The 24,199-nt window shown below is 34.5% G+C and overlaps 5 protein-coding genes across 7 annotated transcripts; 4 read left to right on the top strand and 1 right to left on the bottom strand.

The window, feature by feature from the left end:
- Positions 1-1,181: 1,181 nt before the first annotated feature.
- On the top strand, positions 1,182-10,139 carry IRE (AGC (cAMP-dependent, cGMP-dependent and protein kinase C) kinase family protein). Its single transcript, XM_020685013.3, has 17 exons — positions 1,182-1,646; positions 2,064-2,131; positions 2,226-2,402; positions 2,507-3,847; positions 4,825-4,997; positions 5,562-5,811; positions 6,021-6,113; positions 6,203-6,343; positions 6,444-6,536; positions 7,142-7,343; positions 7,429-7,514; positions 8,013-8,101; positions 8,581-8,632; positions 8,713-8,769; positions 8,852-9,010; positions 9,315-9,395; positions 9,543-10,139. The coding sequence occupies exons 1-17, from the start codon at positions 1,454-1,456 to the stop codon at positions 9,633-9,635; spliced, it is 3,348 nt and encodes a 1,115-aa protein (XP_020540672.1). The 5' UTR covers positions 1,182-1,453; the 3' UTR covers positions 9,636-10,139.
- Positions 10,140-12,276: 2,137 nt separating this feature from the next.
- On the bottom strand, positions 12,277-14,046 carry MYB99 (myb domain protein 99). The gene is made up of 2 exons (XM_012235027.4): positions 13,743-14,046; positions 12,277-13,271 (listed from the first exon to the last, which is right to left on the bottom strand). Exons 1-2 carry the CDS (start codon positions 14,003-14,005, stop codon positions 12,752-12,754), a joined length of 783 nt encoding a protein of 260 aa, XP_012090417.1. The 5' UTR covers positions 14,006-14,046; the 3' UTR covers positions 12,277-12,751.
- Positions 14,047-15,931: 1,885 nt separating this feature from the next.
- Positions 15,932-18,703, top strand: LOC105648866 (P-loop containing nucleoside triphosphate hydrolases superfamily protein). 2 transcript variants are annotated; one of them, XM_037636016.2, is made up of 8 exons: positions 15,932-16,165; positions 16,259-16,367; positions 16,805-16,916; positions 17,006-17,162; positions 17,507-17,587; positions 17,669-17,776; positions 17,888-17,953; positions 18,437-18,703. In XM_037636016.2, the coding sequence occupies exons 1-8, from the start codon at positions 16,112-16,114 to the stop codon at positions 18,503-18,505; spliced, it is 756 nt and encodes a 251-aa protein (XP_037491944.1). In that variant the 5' UTR covers positions 15,932-16,111; the 3' UTR covers positions 18,506-18,703. The 2 variants fall into 2 exon arrangements, with proteins under 2 accessions (XP_037491944.1, XP_020540676.1); XM_020685017.3 differs by having other exon boundaries at positions 15,933-16,165; positions 18,349-18,703.
- Positions 18,704-19,555: 852 nt separating this feature from the next.
- OTP70 (Tetratricopeptide repeat (TPR)-like superfamily protein) lies at positions 19,556-22,184 on the top strand. Of its 2 annotated transcripts, none has more exons than XM_020685016.3 (2): positions 19,556-21,250; positions 21,859-22,184. In XM_020685016.3, the coding sequence occupies exon 1, from the start codon at positions 19,556-19,558 to the stop codon at positions 21,128-21,130; it is 1,575 nt and encodes a 524-aa protein (XP_020540675.1). In that variant the 3' UTR covers positions 21,131-21,250; positions 21,859-22,184. The 2 variants fall into 2 exon arrangements, with proteins under 2 accessions (XP_020540675.1, XP_020540674.1); XM_020685015.3 differs by lacking the exon at positions 21,859-22,184 and adding an exon at positions 21,399-21,782.
- Positions 22,185-22,493: 309 nt separating this feature from the next.
- Positions 22,494-23,342, top strand: LOC105648593 (21 kDa protein). Its single transcript, XM_037636018.2, has one exon. The coding sequence runs from the start codon at positions 22,577-22,579 to the stop codon at positions 23,162-23,164; it is 588 nt and encodes a 195-aa protein (XP_037491946.1). The 5' UTR covers positions 22,494-22,576; the 3' UTR covers positions 23,165-23,342.
- The last annotated feature ends 857 nt before the right edge of the window (positions 23,343-24,199 follow it).

Here is a 24,199-nt window from a genome sequence, read left to right on the forward strand (position 1 = left end):
CATAATTTGGGTTGGTTTGACTTATATAAAAATAAAAAAATTTAGTTAATTTAATAAAATTATAATTTTTATTTTATTTTTTTCTTAATATACACTTATGTTAATATTTCATTAAAATTAAACGACATATATTAAATTGTCTTTAAAATTTTCAAACTATAATTAAATATTAGATTAAATAGAGTGTTGCTCGAAGATTAAAAATTTATATTGTAATTTTATTTATATCAAGATTTCATTAATAATATAATATTTAGCTGCATGTTTATTGTTAGAAGAAAAATATTAAATGGAGATAAAATAATAATTTTAAATATCATTCACTTTAAAAAAAACTAATATCATATATATAAAAGGAAAATAGGACAAAAGTTATAGCACGGAACCAACATTAAACTTTTAAGTACGATATGTGTCATTAATACTTATACTTTTATTCTTTTCACCTTTAAAAAAAATTCTATTATTTTCAAATTGTATCTCTATTTTTACCTTTTTAGTATTTTTACCTTTAAATGATACAAATTATAAAATAAATAAATAAATAAAAATAAAAAATATTTTTTATGCAAAAAATAAATAAATAAAAAACTAAAAACTTTAAGTAATAATTGTGAATAATGCTATTTATTATTGAGTATTAGAAAAAAGAAGAATCGAACTTAACTCTATTACCAAATTATGTATGCATTTATCGTTATGTTATGTTTCGCCATTCAATAATGTCAATTCGTTACTGTATGTTGTTTAAAACAAAATTATGGTGAAGCCAACAAATAAAAAATTAGAAATAATTCTATTTTGGGAAAAGTTTATTTAAAAAAAAAGATATAAAATTTAAATTTAAAAATTTTAAAGAAAATACAGATTTAAGTATTTCTTCATTAACCCGCTAAAACGGGGAAAAATTAACAAATTTATTGAATAATAAAAAAATTCGAAAATTTATTAAAAAAAAATATCATTGGAACGGTGAGCCGCCGAGCAGCAACGGAGTAGTCCTCACCCGCACACGAAGTATACGAACACAATACAAAACAATAACAACGCCAAACGCACTAGGTAACAAGCTGTTCGCAGGAAAGCACGTTTATTTTCAAAATAATAATAATAATGAAAAAAATTATAGAAAGAGAAGAGAAAGGAAGGATCCAGCAGAACTGAAAAATCTCCATCCATATTCTCAAAAATAAAAAAGAAAAAAAAAAAAGGAAAAAGAAAAAGAAAAAGAAAAATCTCCATCTCCCGTCGTGTCACCCTCAAACGTTCCATTTCCCGCGAAAACCTCCTTCTCTAATCTAAATCCTCTCTCCCTCTTTTCCTCCATACTTCTCGCTCTAACGAATCCTCTCTTCCTCAATCTTGTCTCTCTCACATAACCCGTATCCAGTAAGCACTCATAATGCAAATGCAATGAAGGACATTGTTAACGTCAACGAAACATCTTTTATCAATGTCTAACTCAAGGTTTTCGAGCAATTCCGACAATCACGATCCATCAGAATCGACGCCGTCTATCTCATCCACGCCAAGCAAATACAAGCTTCGAAAAATCCCTCCCATTCCGATTCGCCGGGCGCATTTTCCCGAAGACGATATTGAACACGAGGAGGATGGCGAGCTTTCCTGTTTGCAAAAGGAAGATGGTAATTCCTCGATCATTCTTGCGTCTTCTCTCGTCCTTAATCATATAAAGGCTGTCATGACCTTGGGAGTTGGAGAGCCTAAGTTCATATAAACTCCACATTGAAATTCCATATCCAAGACAAGTCCCATACCTTGTCTTGCAATTAGGATCCTAGCAAGGACACAGACTCTGTCTCCATTTTCTTTTAGGTTTTTGTTCTGCCGGTCATCCTTCTAATCTCGGCAATAATAATAGCAATATTATAAATAAGGAAGATAAAGAAAAAGGCTTAAATTGGCCCTTCGTCTTCATAAAGTATCTTCCATGGATCAAGGTCTTAATTAGGATTAACTGAGATTTTGATACGTACTTTTCTTTTTTTTTTTTTTTTTTTTTTTTTTTTGTTATGGATGATTTATTAAGATTTCCTCTGCAGTTAAAAAGGTTGGATGGCAACAATCGAAATCATTAAAATATCCATTATCAATCAATCCGGCATTGGAGGTAATGCAAAATTTTCTTTTTTTTAGTTTTGTCTGCATGTATAGGAGCTATTTATGTTTCAATTGCATGATTGTTGTTTTTGGTATCCTTGCAGAGTAATCATGCGGCTTTTGCCAAAGAATTGCAGTCTCCACGGTTCCAGGCAATACTCCGTGTTACTAGTGGTCGGAAGAAGAAGGCTCCAGATGTCAAGAGCTTCTCTCACGAGCTCAATTCCAAAGGAGTTCGGCCATTTCCTGTTTGGAAATCTCGGGCATTTGGCCATATGGAGGTATATTCATATTATGGTATTCTTACATTCTTTGCGTATATTGATCTGTTTTTCTGTTTCCTTATTATGTATCTGTTCTATTCTGTTGGATTATTCTATTTCAGGAGATTATGGTGGCAATCAGGGCAAAATTCGACAAGTTAAAGGAAGAAGTTGATACCGATTTAGGCATATTTGCTGGAGATTTAGTTAGCATACTTGAAAAGTCTATGGACTCTCATCCTGAATGGAAAGAAAGTTTGGAGGATTTGTTAGTTGTAGCTCGAAAATGTTCAAAAATGTCACCTAATGAATTCTGGGGCAAATGCGAGGCTATTGTCCAGAATCTAGATGATAAGCGGCAGGAGCTACCAATGGGGATCATCAAACAAGCGCATACCCGCCTTCTCTTTATCCTTACCCGATGTACTAGGCTTGTGCAGTTCCAGAAGGAAAGTCGTTGTGAAGATGATCATATTTTAGGTCTTCATCAACTTAGTGACCTTGGAGTTTATCCAGAACAAATTCTGGAAGTTGCAACACAGGATTTTCCTGCTGCATTGGCTGATGGGAAGGTGGTGAGTGAGAAACAGAGAAAGAAGTCCCACGCTCAAGGACAAGATGGTCTAATTATACAACAAGGTCAAGTAGATCAAAATGTGGAGGTTAATACTGCTAAAAGTGTTGATTCAACTACAAGCAGCTATAGGATGTCATCATGGAAGAAACTTCCATCTCCTGCTGAGAGAAATCGGAAGGGCACTGATGCTGTTGATACACCTACTAAGGATAAAACAGAACAGCAATATAATAAAGATGAAACAAGAACTGCTGGGGATGACAATTCTGAAAATCTTGGAACCCCAGAGCATTCTACATCATCAGGAATGAGAAGAGTTTCTTGGGGATTCTGGGGGGACCAACATAATGTCGCATTTGGTAATTTGATGATATGTCGTATTTGTGAGGTTGAAATACCGATAGTACATGTAGAGGAGCATTCTCTGATATGTACTATTGCTGATAGATGTGACTTGAAAGGCTTGACTGTAAATGAACGACTTGAAAGAGTTGCAGAAACTCTTGATAAGATATTGGAATCATGGACGCCAAAAAGTACACCAAAAAGCTCTGATGCACTTGAGGTTGAAAGAGTGACAGTGTCAGGTATACACGAGGACATATATGATTTATCACCAAAACGGAACAGTTTCCCTCACCATTGCACTGAAGACATAATAGATGTCATGCCACATGCTGATAACGCTGTTGTCATGGAAGATCTGAATTTTTTCACAGACATTTCATGTGAAGCACGTTGTGTTTCGACGCTTTATGTAGATACAAAAACTCCATCAGCAGGAAGCTTGACACCTCGATCACCATTATTAACGCCACGGACCAGTCAGATTGAATTGCTATTGAATGGACGGAGTACAATTACAGAGCATGAGAATAATAACCAGGTATATAACTGCTTTGAGTTATTATGTTGTACGATCTTTCTTAGTTTAGGATGAATTCGTCTTGAGAACCCTTCTAGATATCTACATTAGTTTGTATTTGTAGAAACTAGCAACTCATTTCAGTTATTGGTTCTCTCTATTTAGGTTTTTCCATCTTTTTGCATTTAAGTTTCACTCTGCATTATGCTAATGATTTTCTGCCTTTCTTTCTTACTTTCCATCTTTTGACAAATGCCATGTCCTTAAATTCAGAATCTATCGTGTACTCCTTTGCCCTATGAAGTAAGTAAAACCATTGATTAATGCTGAGACTTCATCTTTTTCAGCACTAAGAAAATCAAGTTACTTGAGATATTATTAGCTGTTCCAATTCAGATGGACCTTTAGATAATTTTGCAGTTTGGTTATTGGCTTATTGCACAGTTTCGTGATGCTTGATGAAAAAGAGGTGCTTCAATAAGAATCACAGGTATGCTGTGTGCGAAGATAGAAACCATTTTGAAATGGAAATTGCACTGGTAGCCTAGAGCATACGGGCCAACTGTGTCATGCTTTAAATTTCCCTTTTTAGCCTGTTGCCAATGATATTTGCCCTCTCACTAAATTTAATATTTGCCAAAGAGAAATTTTGCTGTAGTAAAGAAGAGATGGAGATCAGATCTATGCATTAGACTTGCATATTCCTTTTCTTTTGGGGTAGAGGCACCATTGAGCATACATGTAGATCCATTTGTATCATAAGCAATATTAAACTGATATTCCATGCAAGCTGAGATTCAACATACATTATGTTTACATCACGGTCAATTGGAAAGTTTAGAATTCATTCATAAAACTCATCTTTTATCTGTATTATCAATTCTGTTAATATATTACTTAATTCATCATGCCACGTTAGCAGGTGGGAGAATTCCCAACTATAATTAATTGACCAATTGTGTTAGCACTGGCTTCTTAACAGTACGATTGCATGACAGATAAGCAAGCTGCTGGATATTTCCCGTGCTGTTGCAAATGTGAACGAGAATGATTATAGTGCACTGGAATGTATGCTTGACCGTCTGGAAGACCTTAAATATGCCATCCAGGATAGGAAGGTGGATGGCCTCATTGTAGAGACTTTTGGACGGCGTATAGAGAAGTTATTATTGTAAGTAGCTTCTTTTTATTTTCCAATAATAAAAAATATATCATTATTATGAAGCTCTTTAGCAAGTTTTTGTAATTATTCAATTGTGACATTTAATTTAACTAGGAAGGGTAACTCTTAGATTTTGGTTGCCATGGTGTTTCTACGTGTTGTGCATATGTGTTTTAGGTATGTTTGATTTGGATTGTTTTCACTTTTTTGATGCTTGTTGAGAAATAATAGTTGATCGAAATAATAAATGGATTGTTGGAAAATTATCTCTGCAATGATATTTGTAATAAATATTTTATCCTTGTAGGTGGATTTTTTTTTTTTTTTTTTAAATGTAATCATGTCGCATTATATTAGATTAATTAGTTGATTTTCAGTTAAAGAGCCTTCTAAATCGTTTATTTATTTTGGTTAACTTAAACATTCATCTCAACATGAAACCTAGTTAAATATAGTAATGGAATCTGTAGAAGTAATCCAAATCAATTGTGAGGTTAGGCTCTTTGTTTTTTTTTACTGTTGAGAAACTATCTCTTATTTTATCTTTATTGTCTTTTTGGAATTTACGTACAGGGAAAAATATGTGCATCTCTGTGCGCAGATAGATGATGAAAAATTAGACTCATCAAATCATATGGCAGATGAAGAGAGTTCTGTGGAAGATGATACAGTTCGCAGCTTGCGTGCAAGCCCTGTTAATACATATTCAAAGGACAGAACTTCTATAGAAGATTTTGAAATAATAAAACCAATCAGCAAAGGGGCATTTGGACGGGTATTCCTTGCAAAGAAGAGAGCGACTGGTGATTTATTTGCTATAAAGGTCTGCATTCATGCCACTTATATTTAGCAGTCAGAAAGACTCCAATTGATATTATATGCTTTTATAATCTTTATGGTTATGCTGCTAGTCATGGAACCATGCATTGGCATTTGCAAATTGTTGTTCTCTACATGGGTCTTGGAAGTGCTCAAGCTAGCTCTTTTTTTTTTTTTTTTTTTTTTTTTGTAAATTTCAAAATGTTGTTATAGGTTTTGAAGAAGGCTGATATGATTCGTAAAAATGCGGTTGAAAGTATTTTGGCAGAGCGTAACATCCTTATATCAGTTCGCTATCCTTTTGTGGTGAGCAAAATTCATAATGTCTTAGCATTATTGGGTTTCACTGAATGTTAAAATGTTATTCTAATATGTATATGTTTAATGACAAACAGGTCAGATTTTTCTACTCCTTCACATGTAGGGAAAATCTGTATCTGGTCATGGAATATCTAAATGGTGGAGATCTTTACTCACTATTGAGAAACTTGGGCTGCTTGGATGAAGACATGGCCCGTATGTATATTGCAGAAGTTGTAAGAATTTTATGCTTGCTGTTTCCTGGATTCGTGTACCATCTATCAATCAATAAAATTTTCTTACCAAGGTACAAAAAGTTGGTTTTATTCTCCCCAGGTTCTTGCTTTGGAGTATTTGCATTCTCTAAGTGTCATTCATAGAGACTTGAAGCCGGACAACTTGTTGATTGGTCAAGATGGCCATCTTAAGGTTGATACTTTGAAATTTTAATCTTTGTCATTTCTTTGCCCCCACCACCAAAAGAATAAATTAATAAATACCACGTCTTTGAAAGGATTGGCATTCTTTTAGTGATATTTCATACATGTTTGCAATTTATTAGAGGTTCCATATCTTTTGAGATGAGTATTCATGGAATAGTGTACTGAAATTTGATTACTTTATGGTCTATTCTCTTTGTACTTCTGTACAGTGTACATATAATTGTTAGTTTGGATGTAGTCATTGCAAACATTTTCCTGAACTCCTGTAATTACTATGACATATTGTTATTCAACTCGACTTGTTAGCTCGCCATTATTGTTGTTTTTGTAGCTTCAACATACCCTCTCGAGAATGATAACTGTCATCCAATGTTTTATTCTGAAAGACACTTAAACTTGAATCTCTGTCATTTTTTGAAAAGATTAGTAGGTTGTTATGCGTATGAGAACTGCCTCCTGTTCTATATAAACTATAAGTGACACTGTCAAATGCTTCCTCTTGGTTTCCCACAATTTTTAGGCATTTTTGTTGAACTTGGCATTGCCATATTTCCAGATCACTTTTTGGAATCTATAATCTCTTTTTTACAGCTGACAGATTTTGGGCTTTCAAAGGTTGGTCTTATCAATAGCACAGATGACTTATCTGGTACATCATTCAGCAGTACTGATTTTTTTGATGACCACGAAACAAAAAGTCATAATTCATCGAAGAGAGACCAGCGCCAAAAGCATTCTGTAGTTGGGACTCCTGATTATTTGGCACCTGAGATACTTCTTGGCATGGGACATGGTTTTTAACTTATTTTTCTAGTTAAATAGTGAATTTATTGTTTCGGTTTTCAGTGGTCTCATCTGTCCTCATATTTTCCTTGTAGGTGCAACTGCTGATTGGTGGTCTGTGGGCATTATTCTTTTTGAGTTGCTTGTTGGCCTTCCACCATTCAATGCAGAAACTCCACAGGTAGGCCATCCACAGATGCCAGTATTAACTCTTCAATGGTTTTGGATAGCAGGGAAGAGCTTGATTCGTTCGTGATGCTGTTGTTTACTGTGCAAATCAATAAATTACTACCATTATTGAAGTTGCTTTCTTAACCTCATAGTCCAGCGTGACTGTTTATAAATGCCTTCCATATTGATATCCTTGAACTGGACATATGGCTCCTAAGGATTTAATCCTTCCTCCGGAGGACCTCTTTGAGGCTCCTTACTACATAGCACCAAGAAATGCACGCTAGCATAAGCTACCTTTTCCAATATTTTTATTCTGGCTTGCTAAGAAAAATGCATGGAATGCGTAACTTGATAAATATGGCACCAAAATCTACGTTTCTATTTTTTGCTCTGTTAATTCCTAGAGTCTATTAAGCTTCTAAGAGTGAGAGGTGTTCTTTAAATGTTAAAGCATTATATACTTGTGTGCAGCTTGATGCAGACTAATGGCTCCTATTTCTTGCAGCAAATATTTGACAATATAATGAATAGGGATATACCTTGGCCCAAGGTACCTGAGGAGATGAGCTTTGAAGCATGTGATTTGATAGACAAGTAAGATACGTGAATTTCTATAGTTTACTAGCTTTTAGTGCTACCTATGACTCATTTTTTTTGGTGTATTTTTAAATTCAAGGATGACCTTGATGTAGTACAGGTTTCATGTCTTAGCATTCATGTTTATTTGAAGACTAGAGGTGTAGAAATTATATGTGGACAATTAGGGTTTGCAAAGATGTAAGTTAGGGATCAAAATCAAGACAAGGCAAGGTATTGGGCTGTTTGGTTGCTAGCGTGCATTATGAGAAGTACATGTGATTAATAATTTAGGCTATTTGATGAGGAAGTAAATTAGGGTTTGTATGGAAGATTCTTGGGATTTGATGAGCAATTATCATATCTGAGTTTGCAATTCCTTAGGCATTGATATTATGGTCACCCCCATTGTCTTACATATTGACCAGTGGTTTGTGAGTCCTAACTGCTTTAGTACAAACATGATCATTTAACAATTTCAGGATTATCATTTTCAGATTGCTGACTGAAAATCCAGTTCAAAGGCTTGGAGCAACAGGAGCAAAAGAGGTACACTCCCAATAATCATTGATAAAGACATTATAAAAGTAGCGAGGATCTTAAAATTAAGCAGCTTGTCTTTCTTGCAGGTGAAGCAACACCCCTTCTTTAGGAACATAAATTGGGACACACTTGCAAGGCAAAAGGTTGTCTATCTACGAATGTACTCAATTTCAAAAATATTTATCTTGCTTGGAATGCTCACCAAGTTTCTCTTATTCGCTGCAGGCTACGTTCATACCAGTAGCTGATGCATACGACACAAGTTATTTTATGAGCCGGTATTTATGGAATCCAGAGGGTGAAATTTTTCAAGGAGGCAGTGACTTTGATGACTTGACCGACTCTTGCAGCACTGGATCATTAAGCAATACACATGATGAGGATGTACGTGGATATTTAGTTATATAATAATCTTTTTACCAATTGCTACGCACACTTGGTTCAGTTGATTGGACCATGGCTCTGATCTCATTGGTTTGCCAATGATTATTTTAGCAAGAATGATTTCGAAAATGGGATGACTTGACTAATCTAAAATCATTTTGAAATAATGGAAGCCAGCAATGGCTTAGCCTAGAAGCCTAATTTCTTATATGAGTTGGATGCAAATTGAGATTGCTAATTCAAATACAACCTTTGTACCACTTTTTTTTTTTTTTTTTTTTTAAATTATTATGTTTTGTGCCAGGGGGACGAATGTGTTAGCTTGGCCGACTTTAATGCTCCCACTCTTGCTGTGAAGTACTCATTTAGTAATTTCTCATTTAAGGTACAGTTTGAGACACTAGAAATAAGTTAAAGGAAATTTCTGAATTGTTGACATGACTTCTCTGATAAACTTATCCTCGTATGATTCATCTATTAAGTCGTTTTAATTAGTATTGGTCATAATCATTTTTACTTCTTCTGCTCTCAGAACTTGTCCCAGCTGGCTTCTATCAATTATGATCTGGTGATTAAGAGTACCAGGGAAGCAGCAGCAGCTGCCTCCAAACCATCAGTTCCTTGACAACTCTTCAGGGTTCTAGGACAGTCAGTTTCGATCATGCTTCTCTGACAACGAGGAAAACTCAGCCTGAAAATTTCAAGAAGATACTTCCTTACAACAGCAGTAGATCTTTTTGACGAAAAGAATGTCAGTTGCTGCTGGAAAAGCTGTCCAGTTTTCCAAGAATGGAACAGTGAAAATTTCTTATTTTCATTTCGTATAAATTTTAATCCGGATTTTAGAATTGGGTTATCACAGCCAGAGTTCATCTCCATTTTTGCTATTTTGACCGCTCGCAGTTGTACATATATAGATTTCAGTGTGAATAGCTTCTCTTGTTTTTATTGAGGTCGCCTTTATGTACAGAAACTTTCAATTGGCAAGTTTTTTCGATATTTTGATGTAAATGTTTATCTCTGTAAGGTATCTCGTATTTATTGTTAGCTTTGTAAAACTCTATAAATTTTGTATTTAGATATGTAAGGTATCTTCTCTTGTATTGGTTGTCGAGCTTAGGTGTTTAAACTTTTTAAATTTATTTATAGAAAAATCATTTAGCCATAGCCATGCGAGGAACAAAGGAATGTTCTGTTCGACCTTCTAGTTTGCTTTATCATGCACCTGCGCCTCAATCAGGTGTTCAGGACAGGAGGGGTAAAAGTTTTGATTGAACTGGTAATTTTTAACTTTTTAAGTTTCAAACTGAAATGGCCTCTCGTTCTACTCTCTTCTCCCAAAATAAAATAAAATAAAAATTTCGAGACTGCATGTGCGCCGGACAGTAGATCTAAATTTCAACATTTTTTCTGATACTGAAAAAAGAAATTCAAAATACAAATAAACCTCTTCCTACTCCGCATTCCAAATTATTGCTGAAACTTAAAAAAGAATTTACAGGATAATTACAATGTCTTGTCCGCATATGTTGCTTAGTGGTAAATTGCTAATGGCGGTAGAAAAGAGCCAACAGGTTTCATTGCTTACACGACTTTTTAAATTTTGTTGGTAGAAAAAAAAGATTCATATCTAACATTTACTTTGTTGACAAAAATCATTGCACAATCAAATTTCAAACTCAAAAAAGGCATTCCACTTTGTCTCAGCTTTTCACACATCTGGGACTGGTGTTTAGCTAAGATTATGGTTTACGTTACCGTCATTAACATTTTTTTTTAAATAACTTGACATCAAATACTTGACGGCAACAAAACATATCCTTCCGATTTCCTTCTAACTTTGATGTTAACTTTGATGTTAGGATTCAAAAGTGATCTTATATTTTTATATTTCAGTAATAATTATATATATTTTTAAAATGAAATATTTTTTATAAGAATTCAATAATGAATTTACACTTTTACATATCTTTTGAAAAGGGATATAAACGCTATTGAAATGTGAGTCGTATAATGAATTTTTTCGCAAAATTCAGGAGGCTGTAAGAATAATCGCTGAAAATACAGGGTTAAATTTACCCATTAACCCAATACTTGATCAATAAGAATAATACATATAATAGTCTTGTTAATTGTTATCTGACGACGCAATTCAGTATAAGCTGACCTTCAGCACCACCAAAGATCACAGTAGCCCAAGAAGATCCTAAAATCAATATATTATTCTAGTATAATAAATGGAGAGGAGATAACAAATTAACATTTGTTATTTGCAAAGGTTGCACTATCCCTTTTCTTTTTTATTTATTTATCTTTGGGATAATATTTTAGCTTGGCAGATTTGTTGGCATTTATAAATAAGCAAATAAATAACTAAAGTGAGATGAAGTGTCTTATATTGTAAGGCTGGACCTCAACTTTAAGAAAGCCTTTTTGGAGCATATAATGATATTTGATAATTTATAATATATAAGCAAAAAGACTCCAATATGGTGAAGAATATAGAAACATGCATAAGTCTTTTAAAATAATGTAGAGGGTGTCTCCCTATCAGTGTTGGTGCCCACCATTCACCAAATCCCTTTTTGGATTGGGACATTGGAAAATGAATATGCCTTTCTCAAAGAACAAAAAAAAAAAAAAAAAAAATTTCATAAGTCTTTTAATATTGTAAGTAAATATTGGATAATGGAGGGTTGATCAATTAGTATACTTTATCAAAATTATAATATGTAAAATATATAAATTAAACAATAATTAATTTTTGCTCCATATATATATATTCTATTTAAAAACATACTTAAATTTATACTGCCTTGATCTTAATAGTTCATTGCTCATATGATCCATGCTTGTTCATAGTTTATTACTATCAAATAAGAGTTGAAATGTGAAAATATAAACAAATTTGAAAACTTTATAAAATGATTTAATTTGATAGTGGAAATTAAATATTAATTTTTTAATATTGAGATTGAATTTTTATTGATAATTAGTTAAATTTTTTACGTCATCTCTCTGTATGAATAAAATTTTTCAAAGATACTCCTTTTTTTTGGTACAACCAAATTTTTTTTTTAATAAACGGGAGTGGTTGGATTTTGACTTTATGACCTAAATTTTGAAGGCAGACAAATTTAATATATGATTGATGATAAATTGTTTGAACTTTTTTTTTTCTGAAAGGAATTATTTGAAGTTAATTAATAATTACTATTATAACAACTAGAAAATTATATACACAAAAGGAAAAGTATGTATAAATCTTTGGTCAAATAAAATTTCTAATTATCCAAATTGTTATTATCATTATAATACAAATAGATTTGCCTACTTCAACCACTCAACTCTTTTAATTAAGAGTGGGGTGACATTGATACCACACATCTCTTACCAATTACATATTCTAGCATTTGTAATTACATAACCAACCATTAGGAAAAAAAAAAAAAAAAACTTCAATAGGTATCTCCACAGTTTGAGCTACATTACGTTCTCAACAACCCATCCTAACCTTTTTTTCTTAAAAACATTTTGTTGCTTAATAATTATAATTACAAGATTTCAAGAGAGTAAATTAAACCAAAACACCCTTTTTCCTTTCCAAGGTTTTTGCATTATGGTTGGTGGGTATGTGAAGAAGAAATAAGTTAAGAAAAAAAGAAGAAGGTTGAAATTCAAGAAATGAATTAACTTAGAGTTGTTCTTTTTCTCCATTTAATTAATTAAGCTCCAGCCTCATTAGTGATTGTCATCCATGTCTAACACATTCAAGTAGTCCATTTCATTGAAACAGTCAAGTCGAAAATATTCATCATCTTCAAAATCCTTTGGTGAAGGTATTAATCCAAGTTCACAACATTGATTTTCTCGAGTGACTGGAAAATTCCAATTCGAATGATCTTCAAGAAATGTCTCCGATAATATATAATCCATCAACGGATCACTAAAGCTGTTTGTTTCAGATGATTCAGTTGTTGTATTAGAGTTATCGCCGGAGGAGTTGGAAGAGGAGGCATGAATATGGTCACTGTTTTTATTATTTGGTAATAATTCTTGCTTATGATTCTCTGCAGCACTAAAATTGGGTTGATCATTAGAAGTGGTGTTGTGAGAAGTTGGTTCTTGTATTTTATTGAGAGGCTTATGTGTAACTGGATCAATTCCCTTTTTAATAAGCTTTTTCTTGATGTGGGTATTCCAGTGATTCTTGATTTCATTATCTGTTCTCCCAGGTAATCTTGATGCGATCTTGGACCATCTAATAAATAAATAATAATAAAAAAAAAAAAGAAGGAAAGAAAAGGTTAAAACAAAATGAATATTACTAATATACTATATCAATTATCTTATTTTAGTTTAAGTAATAACGCATTTGTTTTGTATTATTCCCTCCGCCCTAAATTAACAGAGACAACTTATTAATCTGAGATATTTTAAATTTAACACTAATTTCCTTTTATTTTAGTTAAAATTAATAAGCCAAAAGATTATTTATTAATAATACTCTTTACTTGTAATTAATGTTTACTGATGATTCTTGGAAATTCAAAAATTGTAATTCACATTATAAATTACACTCAGATATAAATTGAAATTTCTGCCTCTATCAAGAACTAGACCAAAGAAAAGAAAGAAGAAAGTTCACTAAACATGGCTAATCAAGTGACATTGATTTATTTAAATAATAATAATAATAATAAAGAATTAATTAAAAGATTAATCACTCTACCTATTGCCTAGAAGCGCATGAAGTTCAATGACTAAATTTTCCTCAGCTTCATTGAGAAGGCCTCTCTTCAAGTCTGGGCGGAGGTAATTAGTCCAGCGGAGACGGCAACTTTTGCCGCAGCGGCGAAGTCCAGCGAGCTTAGGAACGGCGCGCCAACAACATTGGCCATGTGTGAAAATAAAATTGACTAACTTTTTGTCTTCCTCAGCAGTCCAAGGCCCCTTCTTTACCCCTAACTTGTCACAGCAAGGTTGCCTCCCCATCGCTACTTGCTATATCACTTCCGAGGAAACCAAAGCCCCATTCACCCACCTTTATATACTGCCTCATCTTCTCGTTGCTTGAGGGCAAATCAATCTGTTCATCTTGAGACCACATTTCTCACGCTTATCTTGTGCATGTGTGCTACACTTTTCAAATTATTTATATAAAACTTAAAATTAAAGGATCTATATTTATAATATTATTTTAAAATAGAAAAATCTTTTCTTGAAAGGTATTATATTCAAAAATACTTAGCTTATCAATAATTCCAAAACTAAGATATATTAAGTTGAAAGTATATTGAATTACTCGATTAAGTTATTTTTAAAAAAAATTAAACATTGCGTTATTTAATTAATAACATTTTTTAATCTACAAGGTCAAATTTTGTATCTTAACGGAAATTAAAAAAAAAAAAAAAAAAATTCCACACAAAAGGTCCTTGCCAAGAAATGATGCTAAATACAGTACGATCATTAGAAGAACTGAAGAACATGAGTTTGCCCCTGTTTTTACGTTTTACTTTTACCTTCGGTTTGCAAGAAGCGTGCGTGCCACGCGCATGATGAGTGTATGATATGAATTATAAGCTTTCCGAAAGATGCCGTGAAGATCGGACCCCACTACATGAGCTCGTGAAAGGAGCCCGGGACCTAAAAATTGATATTCTTCCGTAAGCTGCTAACACTGAGTTTGGCTCACTGGTCGTTGGGTCCATAAATGGGATGCTTGCCAATTCGTTAGATGAATGATGCGTTGACACGTCAGCATTACGGTTTTGCTTTCTTCCATTTTCTTACCGAGTCCAAACAGCTTGAGCCTTGATGCTTACTTTAGCCTTTCGTCATTGCTGCCGTCAGCATTAATACCCTGTGTTCACGAAATAAACTCAATTAAACGTTTTTTTTAAGTTGAGCCTGAGGGGCTAAATTGAGTTTTTTCTCCATCTTTTTTACATAAAACCTTTGAGTGTTATTTTGGCAAGTGGCTACACATTTTCCCCGTGCAATGGACAAACAGTTAATTTAATATATTAGCAGCCTCCCCCCGTGGGAAAAAAAAGCAACACGATGAAAGGATTTTATCCTGTCATAATAACTTATTAGTAATTGGAAAAAAGACTTAACAATGGCTATTTGATGCGATTGTGTATATATGGTGGATTTTTTTTTTTTTTTTTAATTTTTGAGTGGGATTAGAGTTGTGATTGGATGTCAAAATAATTATATATTGCATAAATTCAATGTGCTATAATTGTGATAATGATGAGTAGTAAAGCACTTCGCACGTACATATGTTGTTTTTTTTGTTTATTTTTTATTTTTTTCCTCAGTTAAGTGGTAATTACACTGATTAGTATATGTATGGGATGATAATTTGTAAACATCATAATTAATATTCTAATTAAGTTTATTCATTTTTCCTTTTTTGTATGATAATTCCAGTGAATTCTTAGTTGTGAGGACTGCAATTTAAATTATTAGAACTTAATTGTTGAGTCAGCCCTACCCTACCTACCAAGTAGCTAAATTATGGGCTGTAAAAGGATTTTAGGACCAAAGCATTCTTTGTACATAAGGAGCCCAGCCCACTAAATCATTACAGATAAATCTTGATAGCGAGCTTATAACCTTTTTATTTGTGCAGAGACCAGAGAGTGGGATTTGTGATTAGCTTAGCTCTGAATTTTCCTTTTCTCTGTAACAGGGCCTGGGTAACCTTGGATGGGCTTATGACCCCTTTTTTCCTGTATGGGCTTTAGCCTCTTTTTATGGGATTAAATTACTGCTCCGAAGGAAAAAAAAAAAAAAAAAGAAAAATAAATTAACACTGCACGATTAATAATAATTATTAATAAAAAATAAAAAATTATTAATAATAATAGTATCTGTAAAGTATATTTATAGCCACATCCCACATGTGACATGTCCGCAGTCAGTCTAACACTGCACGATTTGGTCGTGACCCACAAACAGCGCGTTACTTGTTCGCCGTAATATCTCATTAGCAAAATTCAAAACTGCAGGGGTACTTGATTCGGCTCAACCATCTCCATAGCTACGCCTACAAGCTCAAAGCTAGAGAAGGAAGGCAGCAGGCAGAATATGTGGAAGCGCGTGGTTTCACTTTCTTCATTGATCTCCTATTCGAAATCAAAGGTTTTTGTTACTCCATATTTGTTTTACGAAAGACTATATTCTAATCGATTGCAATGATCATTTGATTATATCATTTTCTGGCGTTAATCTCAGGCAACATATGGAGTGAAGATCTGGAATTCACCTTCTACTCTGATATCCACTCCGGTATATTATGGAACTTTGTTCAAAGAGAAAAACCCATTGATAATTTTTGTCTTAGGTAATAATTGGGCATTTATAATAACTATGTTTCTTAAATAAAATTTTCTTCAGACTGAAGTGATATAACGATAGTTACCATGTCTAGAACCATTATGCAGTTTTATATGTCAGATCACATGGTTGTTGCATGCTAGTAAGTTGTAAAAATGAGATTGATGGTTATTTTGATATGTGTTGGTGGCAGAGGCACTGTTAATAATGTTCATATGTCAACTAAAGATAAAGAAATTGAGTTCCCTTAGCAAAAAAAATTGTAGAAGATGATCTTTCTGTTTTCAAGCTTTGGATAACTGTCTAGGTTGTGTAGTAGTTGAGGAACCGAGAAGCTCATATAAATATCATCAAACGTGCCAACTTTCAGAACTGAACTAAACATTGGGATTTCATTTTTCATTTTTATGGTTATGCATGATAATTACATCAGTTCTTTTTCAGGTGGTCCTGGTAGTGGAAAAGGTACACAATGTATAAAGATAGCTGAGACTTTTGGATTCACACATCTTAGTGCAGGGGAGTTGTTAAGAAAAGAAATCAACAGTGAAAATGGGTAAATGGCCCCATCCTTTAGTGAAAATATTTTAAAAGATCCTCTTTGAATTCTATGCTTGTCTTTTAATGATGTAACAAAAATTTCAGGCACATAATTTTGGACACAATTAGAGAGGGCCACATTGTTCCTTCAGAGTTGACAGTCAATCTGATTAAAAAGGCGATGGAATCAAGTGACAACTATAAATTTCTTATTGATGGTTTCCCTCGAAATGAGGAGAACCGTATAACATTTGAACGAATTGTGAGTTTATTTTTTTTAACATTACATTTCACATAACTTTTTCCCATTCTGATGTTTACACAGACTTCAGAAAGGATGTAGCTAGATACTTCCTGTCAATCTTGAGTATGACTTGAGGTTTTGTTATTATCACCAAGCCCTTCAAGTTAGTTGTCTTATTGATGTTTAGATGAATAGAAGAAGAATCAAAACAGCCTTAAGATGAATTTGTTGTTGTGAAGTGGTAATGAGATGAATATTTGATGTGAAGTTGTAATAAATTAGCAAGCTGAATGATTTATATGCTGCTTGTAGGGCCTATAACTTTTTCTTCTCTTTTTTTTTTTCCTCTCTTTGAAATGAAGCTTGGAGTAGAACCGAACGCTGTGCTTTTTTTTGATTGCCCGGAAGAAGAGATGGTAAAACGAGTCCTAAACCGTAAGGAGGTGATTATGTAATCATAGTGTTCCATACAAACGAACCATGTGAAACACCTTAATTTAATGCACGAAGTTACTTTTTTGCAGGGTCGAGTTGATGATAACATAAATACAGTCAAGACACGTCTTAAAGAATTTTCAGAATTAAATCCTCATGTTATTGACTACTACACCAAGAGAGGAAAACTGCATAAAGTATGTATATACTAAATGAGATCTCAAATCCCTAACAATCAGTTGCCTCTGAGGCTGTCTTTTGTATTCACTGGTGTATATACTATTACTTAATGAAGCCACTACGTGCAGATCAATGCAGTAGGAACAGTAGATGATATTTTTGATCAAGTTCGCCCTGTTTTTGCAGCATGTGAGGTATGCTGTCTTCTCTTTTGTATTCTCCTTTCTGGTGCTTACCATTATTTCATGTCTACTTTTCCATGTTGGTTATCATTAAGCAATTTCTTTGCCCTGTGTTGGCCTTCTTGATGTTGACAAAATCATTGGTTTGTCTTTATAACTGATAGCCTGATACATACACAAGGAAATAGCATACTCACTCCGTGTGCTACACTTATTAGTTATTAACGCTAAAATGAGAATATTATTTATCGATACGTATATGCTTCCAATATTACACTGGTTCTGCACAAATTGCAAAAATTCAATACGTCTAAAGCTATTTACCCATGCAAAATTTTCCTGTATCCCATAAGCTATTACATACTGTTTTTCAAGGGTAATGCCTAAGCTAATTTGTTCTGCCACAGGCAATGAAATGAAGGATAGTCCTGAAAAAGTATGATTATTGTAAAATTCATGGTATTCAGTTGAAGTTACTATAGCTTATCTGGCTAGGATCACTGCTTCAGTGGAGATGGTATGGAAGCCGTTACTTTCTCAATAGGGGTAAAATTTCCAAGTTAAAGGAGTCGAGGAATTTGAAGGTGACGAGCATTTGTCTACTGTGATAGTGAACCTTGGCTGTGCAATGACGCCCTTGCCACTTGTTATCTGTTAAATATTTATAATTCAAGAAAAGCCAAGTTCACAAAATATGTTTCAGAACTCATAAAAAAACAGGTCATAATTATATCAATTTAGTTGGGATGGCACATTCTACTATTTTGCAGCTTTTATGTTGCGTTGTTTCTGCATGTTATGCGAAGATAATTTCTTTGACGTTGCTTTTTATTCTCTGATAATGTAATGATACAGGATGAGCAGGTTTCCTCACCTTCTGTTGCCTTTGATGGGGTAGAGTCCCATTTTTTTCCTTTTCCTATAGTTTAGTAGTAGAATAAAATAAAATAAATGCATGCAGCATTAGCACAAGTTGCAACTAAAACTTTGCGTGCTAAGCTTTATGGGCGGATTATTTGATTTCTTATAAAGGTTCAATGGTGATGGATTCCTCGAATAGCTTCTGAATTCAAATTAGGAACGACAGTGAATCGGGTACGGGTCCCATTTTTTAATACCCCTACGAGATAAAACAGAATGTACCTGCCTCATCATCCGCCCGCAACCAGTAGGGAAAAGTTTTTCTCCAATGAAACTTTTCCGGAATCTGGAGAAATCTACCGGGCCAGATTATACAGAATCTCCACCACCGTCACGGTAATCCTTGATTATATCACCATTTCTCGACAAGTAAAAGACGATTGTCGACCGATATGTTAACAATGAAAATTCTTTCAGTATCCTCCATCGAATCCATTCTGCATAGAATTTTCCATACTAGTAATTTTTGATCGAACTTGAACTTGAAATCTGCGAATTAGTGCTTCAAATACCAGTTATTGTACATGATCGGTGGGACACAAAAAATGGACGGTGAATATCAATGGGTCCACAAATTTGCATTGATACGTACACCGTTGATCTGTCTCCAACATATGTATAAATAAATGCTCCGTTGTAGTTCTCTCCCTCTATTTTGTCTTTCCTCTTCATTCTTCAATACCCTTTGAGAAAATGGCCACCATTCTTCGACCACCAACTTTCCACACACCTCCAAGGACCCTCTGTTCTAATAGAAGCAAGAAAAGCAGGAAACGGAGACAATTAGAACGAAGACAGAGACAATTTTACCAAAACAGAAATGGCAGCACCCTCTCTTTCCCAAATTCATCCCCAACCCCACTCCTAATCAAACAAAAACCATACACTCTAACTAAGCTAGAAGCTTTAGAGAATGTCGTTAAAGACATTGAATCCTCTGTCGAAAAGGGCATAAAAATCGATACTCAAATCTTCTCTTCCCTCCTAGAAACCTGCTACCAGTTAGATGCTATTGGTCATGGTATCAGGATTCACCAGCTAATACCCACTAACCTTTTACGTAAAAACACGGGCATCTCATCGAAATTGCTGAGGTTGTATGCGTCATGTGGGCAAATGGATGAAGCTCACCAGTTGTTTGACCAAATGTGTAAGAGAGATGAGTCGGCTTTTGCGTGGAATTCGCTCATTGCTGGATATGCTGAATTGGGTCTATATGAAGACGCCATCGCGCTTTACTTTCAAATGGAAGAGGAAGGTGTTGAACCAGACCAGTTTACCTTTCCTCGCGTGTTGAAAGTTTGTGGGGGACTCGGTATGATTCAAGTTGGGGAGGCAGTACATAGGGATATAGTCCGATTGGGGTTGGCAAATGATGAGTTTGTTCTAAATGCGCTTGTTGATATGTACGCAAAATGTGGTGACATTGTTAAGGCTCGAAGGATATTTGACAAGATTTCTTGTAAGGTCTCTGTTTCGTGGAATTCCATGCTTACGGGTTACCTTCGTCATGGGCTCCTAGTAGAAGCATTGGCGATCTTTCGGAGCATGCTTCAAGCAGGAGTTGAGTTGGATTCAGTGGCAATTTCCTCGGTTCTTGCAAAAGTAACTTCTTTAAAGCTGGGAGTTCAAATCCATGGATGGATTCTTAGGAGAGGAATGGAATGGGATTTGTGCATTGCTAATTCTTTGATTGTTGTGTACTCAAGCAATGGGAAGTTGGATCAAGCTCGTTGGTTGTTTGATAATATGCTGGAGAGGGATGTTGTATCGTGGAATTCTATAATTTCTGCTCATCATAAGGACCCTGAGGTACTAACTTACTTTGAGAGGATGGAGAAAGATGGTGTTTTGCCAGACAATATCACATTTGTGTCGATACTATCTGCCTGTGCTCATTTAGGGCTAGTAACGGATGGCGAAAGGTTGTTTTCATTGATGAGCGAAAAGTATGGAATAAAACCAATCATGGAACACTATGCTTGTATGGTAAATCTCTATGGGAGAGCAGGATTAATCAAAGACGCTTATGCCATAATAGCAAATAAAATGGAATTTGATGCTGGTCCAACTGCGTGGGGAGCATTGTTATATGCTTGTTACCTCCATGGAAATGTAGATATTGGAGAGATCGCTGCTCAAAGTCTTTTTGAGCTGGAGCCAGACAATAAACACAATTTTGAGCTTTTGATGAAGATTTATAGTGATGCAGGCAGGTTGGAGGATGTTAAAAAAGTGAAAACTATGATGGTGGATCGAGGATTGTGATAATAAGAGCGTACAGAAATACTTTTGGCATGTTCAAACGCCCAGAAGAGGAAGGAATGTTTTGTGTAATTAGCCAAGCTGCTGCTATTTGCTTTTTTAACTGACTTGCATCTTCATCAGGTACTTTTTCCATAGATTTGAGTTAATACTATTTGTGAATGATACTTAGGAACACGCTGGGCAGAGTTTGAGAAGGAAGAATTTAATTAAGATAAACATGGATTATAGGAGGCGGCTAATATGGGTCACATGCCTATGCTACTTGCAGATGCTGAGGTAATGCCCATGGATACAAATAACTTGACAATGCAATAGATGCAGTGCGACTTCTTTGCACTGGAGGGCCCTTTCTGGCCAAGCCTATTTATTTTTCTTGAATTAGCGTTTAAGATGACGGCTGGCCGACATATTTTTTGGACGCCGCACCTCTAGGCCACCACCAAGAGGTTAAATATTAGATAATTTGTTTTGCATTTTTATATCAAGTTAATTGCTTTTGTTAAGAGAAGCATCTGTATCTCCCTCCATTCACGTTGTCAATTCTTGGGCTCCCCTTTTTGGACACACACTTTAGCTTCCTCCATGATTGTACTTTCTTGTGTTCAGATTTGAGGACTATGAACAGAATCTAATCATGTTGTTTGTCCCAAAATTATATGGCAAGCAACTAATTAAAGAGGAAAAAGAAATGTGGACGGTGTAATTTTAACAAATATTTACCTGTTCAGGACTTGGGATCCGTATCCAGATCCAGCAGCTGTATTGCAATTGGCCGTCGACCTAATGTCTGAAATTAGTCTAAATGCAGTTACTATTATCAAATATTAAATTCCATAAGCAAACAGTGGTGCAGAGTCAACATAAACGGTGAGTTTTCCTCACCATACGCGTCAGTATTATCAATGTAGATCAACAAAATAAAAATGGTTAATTTCTATAGTCAACCATTAGTTAATCCGATGATCACGGATAGGTTTTTTCTTGCTTGGCTTGCTATTATTAGGTTCCAGTAACAAAAAACATATTCTAATTTTAAATTTTTATTTTTATTTTATTTTGGTACGTACTGTTTAAGAATATAGTACTCTCTTATAATTTTTTTATCGGATTCCCGTGGGTAGGATAAGTCAAGAACTTCCCTGACCCAGAAATCCAATACAATCTGCCTCTATTTCGTCCCCAAAAAAAGGAGAGAGTAAATGACATTATATTAGCTAGCCGGTGCAAGGGCACTGCATTTATTTTTTTACTTAAATTTATTTATTTTTAATATTATATGCTCACTATAAGTGCACACGGCGCAAGTTAGCCAGTACCCACTGCACTAGTAAAACCCCTGTAAAGCCAACACAACCTCCTCTTCTATAAATTGAAGGCCTCTCAATGCTCATTCACTCATCAAAACCTCCTCTACCCAAAACCAAAACAACCATTTAGTAATCAACAATGGCAAAAGTTACTCTTCTTTCGCTACTTATCCCTATTCTCTACATTTTAGATACAGCAAGATCTGCAGCCACTGCAAGATCCACTGCCGCTTCCTCAAATTTCATTAAGGCCTCCTGTAGAACCACTACCTACCCTGTATTATGTGTAGAATCTCTCTCAGCATACGCTCCTTCAATTCAGCAGAACCCACGCCAATTGACCGAGGCTGCCTTGTCCGTGAGCGTAGCCAGGGCTCAGGCCACCAGGACATTCGTGTACAAGCTCACAAAGTTCAAGGGAGTTAAGCCCAGAGAAAGGGAAGCCATTAACGACTGTTTAGAGGAGATTGATGATACTGTTGATAGACTTAGCAAGTCTTTTAAAGAATTAAAGAGCGCTAAAGGTAAGGACTTTCAATGGCACATGAGCAATGTTGAAACTTGGGTTAGTGCTGCTTTGACTGATGAGAACACTTGCGTTGATGGCTTTGCCGGTAAGGCCTTGGATGGGAAGCTGAAGGCTTCTATTAAGGCAAGGATTGTTAATGTTGCTCAGGTCACTAGCAATGCCCTTTCTTTGATTAACAAGTTTGCCTCCAAGCATTAGTTAGATGGTTTGGGTAAGGAAAACTTTGATTATAAATATGTTAAACTTTGTTGAAGTAACTTCTCAACTCCATCTTCATGGGTCTAGTTTTGATCGTATGTATGTATGTATGTATGCAAGAGTTTTACTTTACTTTCTATAAAGGTTTTTGAGTGATATAGTATAATTTGAAAACAAATCTGCTTTCCCTTTCTTTTGCTTGTTTCTTTTCTTCCTGAATGCCTCTGTATGTAGATCTAGAAGCAATGATCTCTGGCTTTTGGAAATGCAATTGGGTTAGATATTCTGCTATTCCAGCAGCTCCTGCCATTATGATATTTTGTTTTTTAAGAAATAACCATATTAATCGAAATGAACTTTTTTTTTTCACCAAATAACTCCACATCTTTTTTTTTTTTTGTGGGGAGGGGGGGGGGGGGGAGGAGAAAGTTTGCAATTCTCTTTTTTTTAGAAAAAAAAAAGTTTTCTACAATTGAATTTCTGAATTTACAGAGAAAATACAGAGCTTTTTAGGATATTATCATGAAAAGAAAATAATTTTAGTATATAATCTCTTAGAAAATAGAATAGTATTAGTTATTTTATTTTAAATACTGTTGTCTAGATATTTTTATGAAATTTTTTCTCTTTTAATTTGTGAGAATGAAAATTTTCTCTTAAAAAGCGTCGAATTTATGAGATGAGATGAGGGTGACTGGGCGAGTAACAATTTTATTTAATTTTCAAAGCATTTATTGGAATTTGGAAATGCTTTTGAAAAGGAAAGAAAAGCTGAAAAAATTCCTTAATTGAAGGCGAAGTAGGTCCTCATTGAACATTTTAGAGTACAATTATGATGGGACTGATAGTTGAACAACTGATTATTAATTACAAATCACCACACCACCGGCTGCTAATGGCATGCATGTCTTTATTTTTCTTTTCCTAATAATAATTAACGAAATATAACACATTTTTGACTAACGATCTACATAATATTCAATAATCATATAGATTAGCAAAAGACAAAAATATATAACTATTTATATAACGACG

Source organism: Jatropha curcas, chromosome 10, assembly GCF_041381405.1.
Source record: "Jatropha curcas cultivar XTBG-Jc1 chromosome 10, XTBG_Jcur_1.0, whole genome shotgun sequence".
NCBI classification, from domain to species: Eukaryota; Viridiplantae; Streptophyta; class Magnoliopsida; order Malpighiales; family Euphorbiaceae; genus Jatropha; species Jatropha curcas.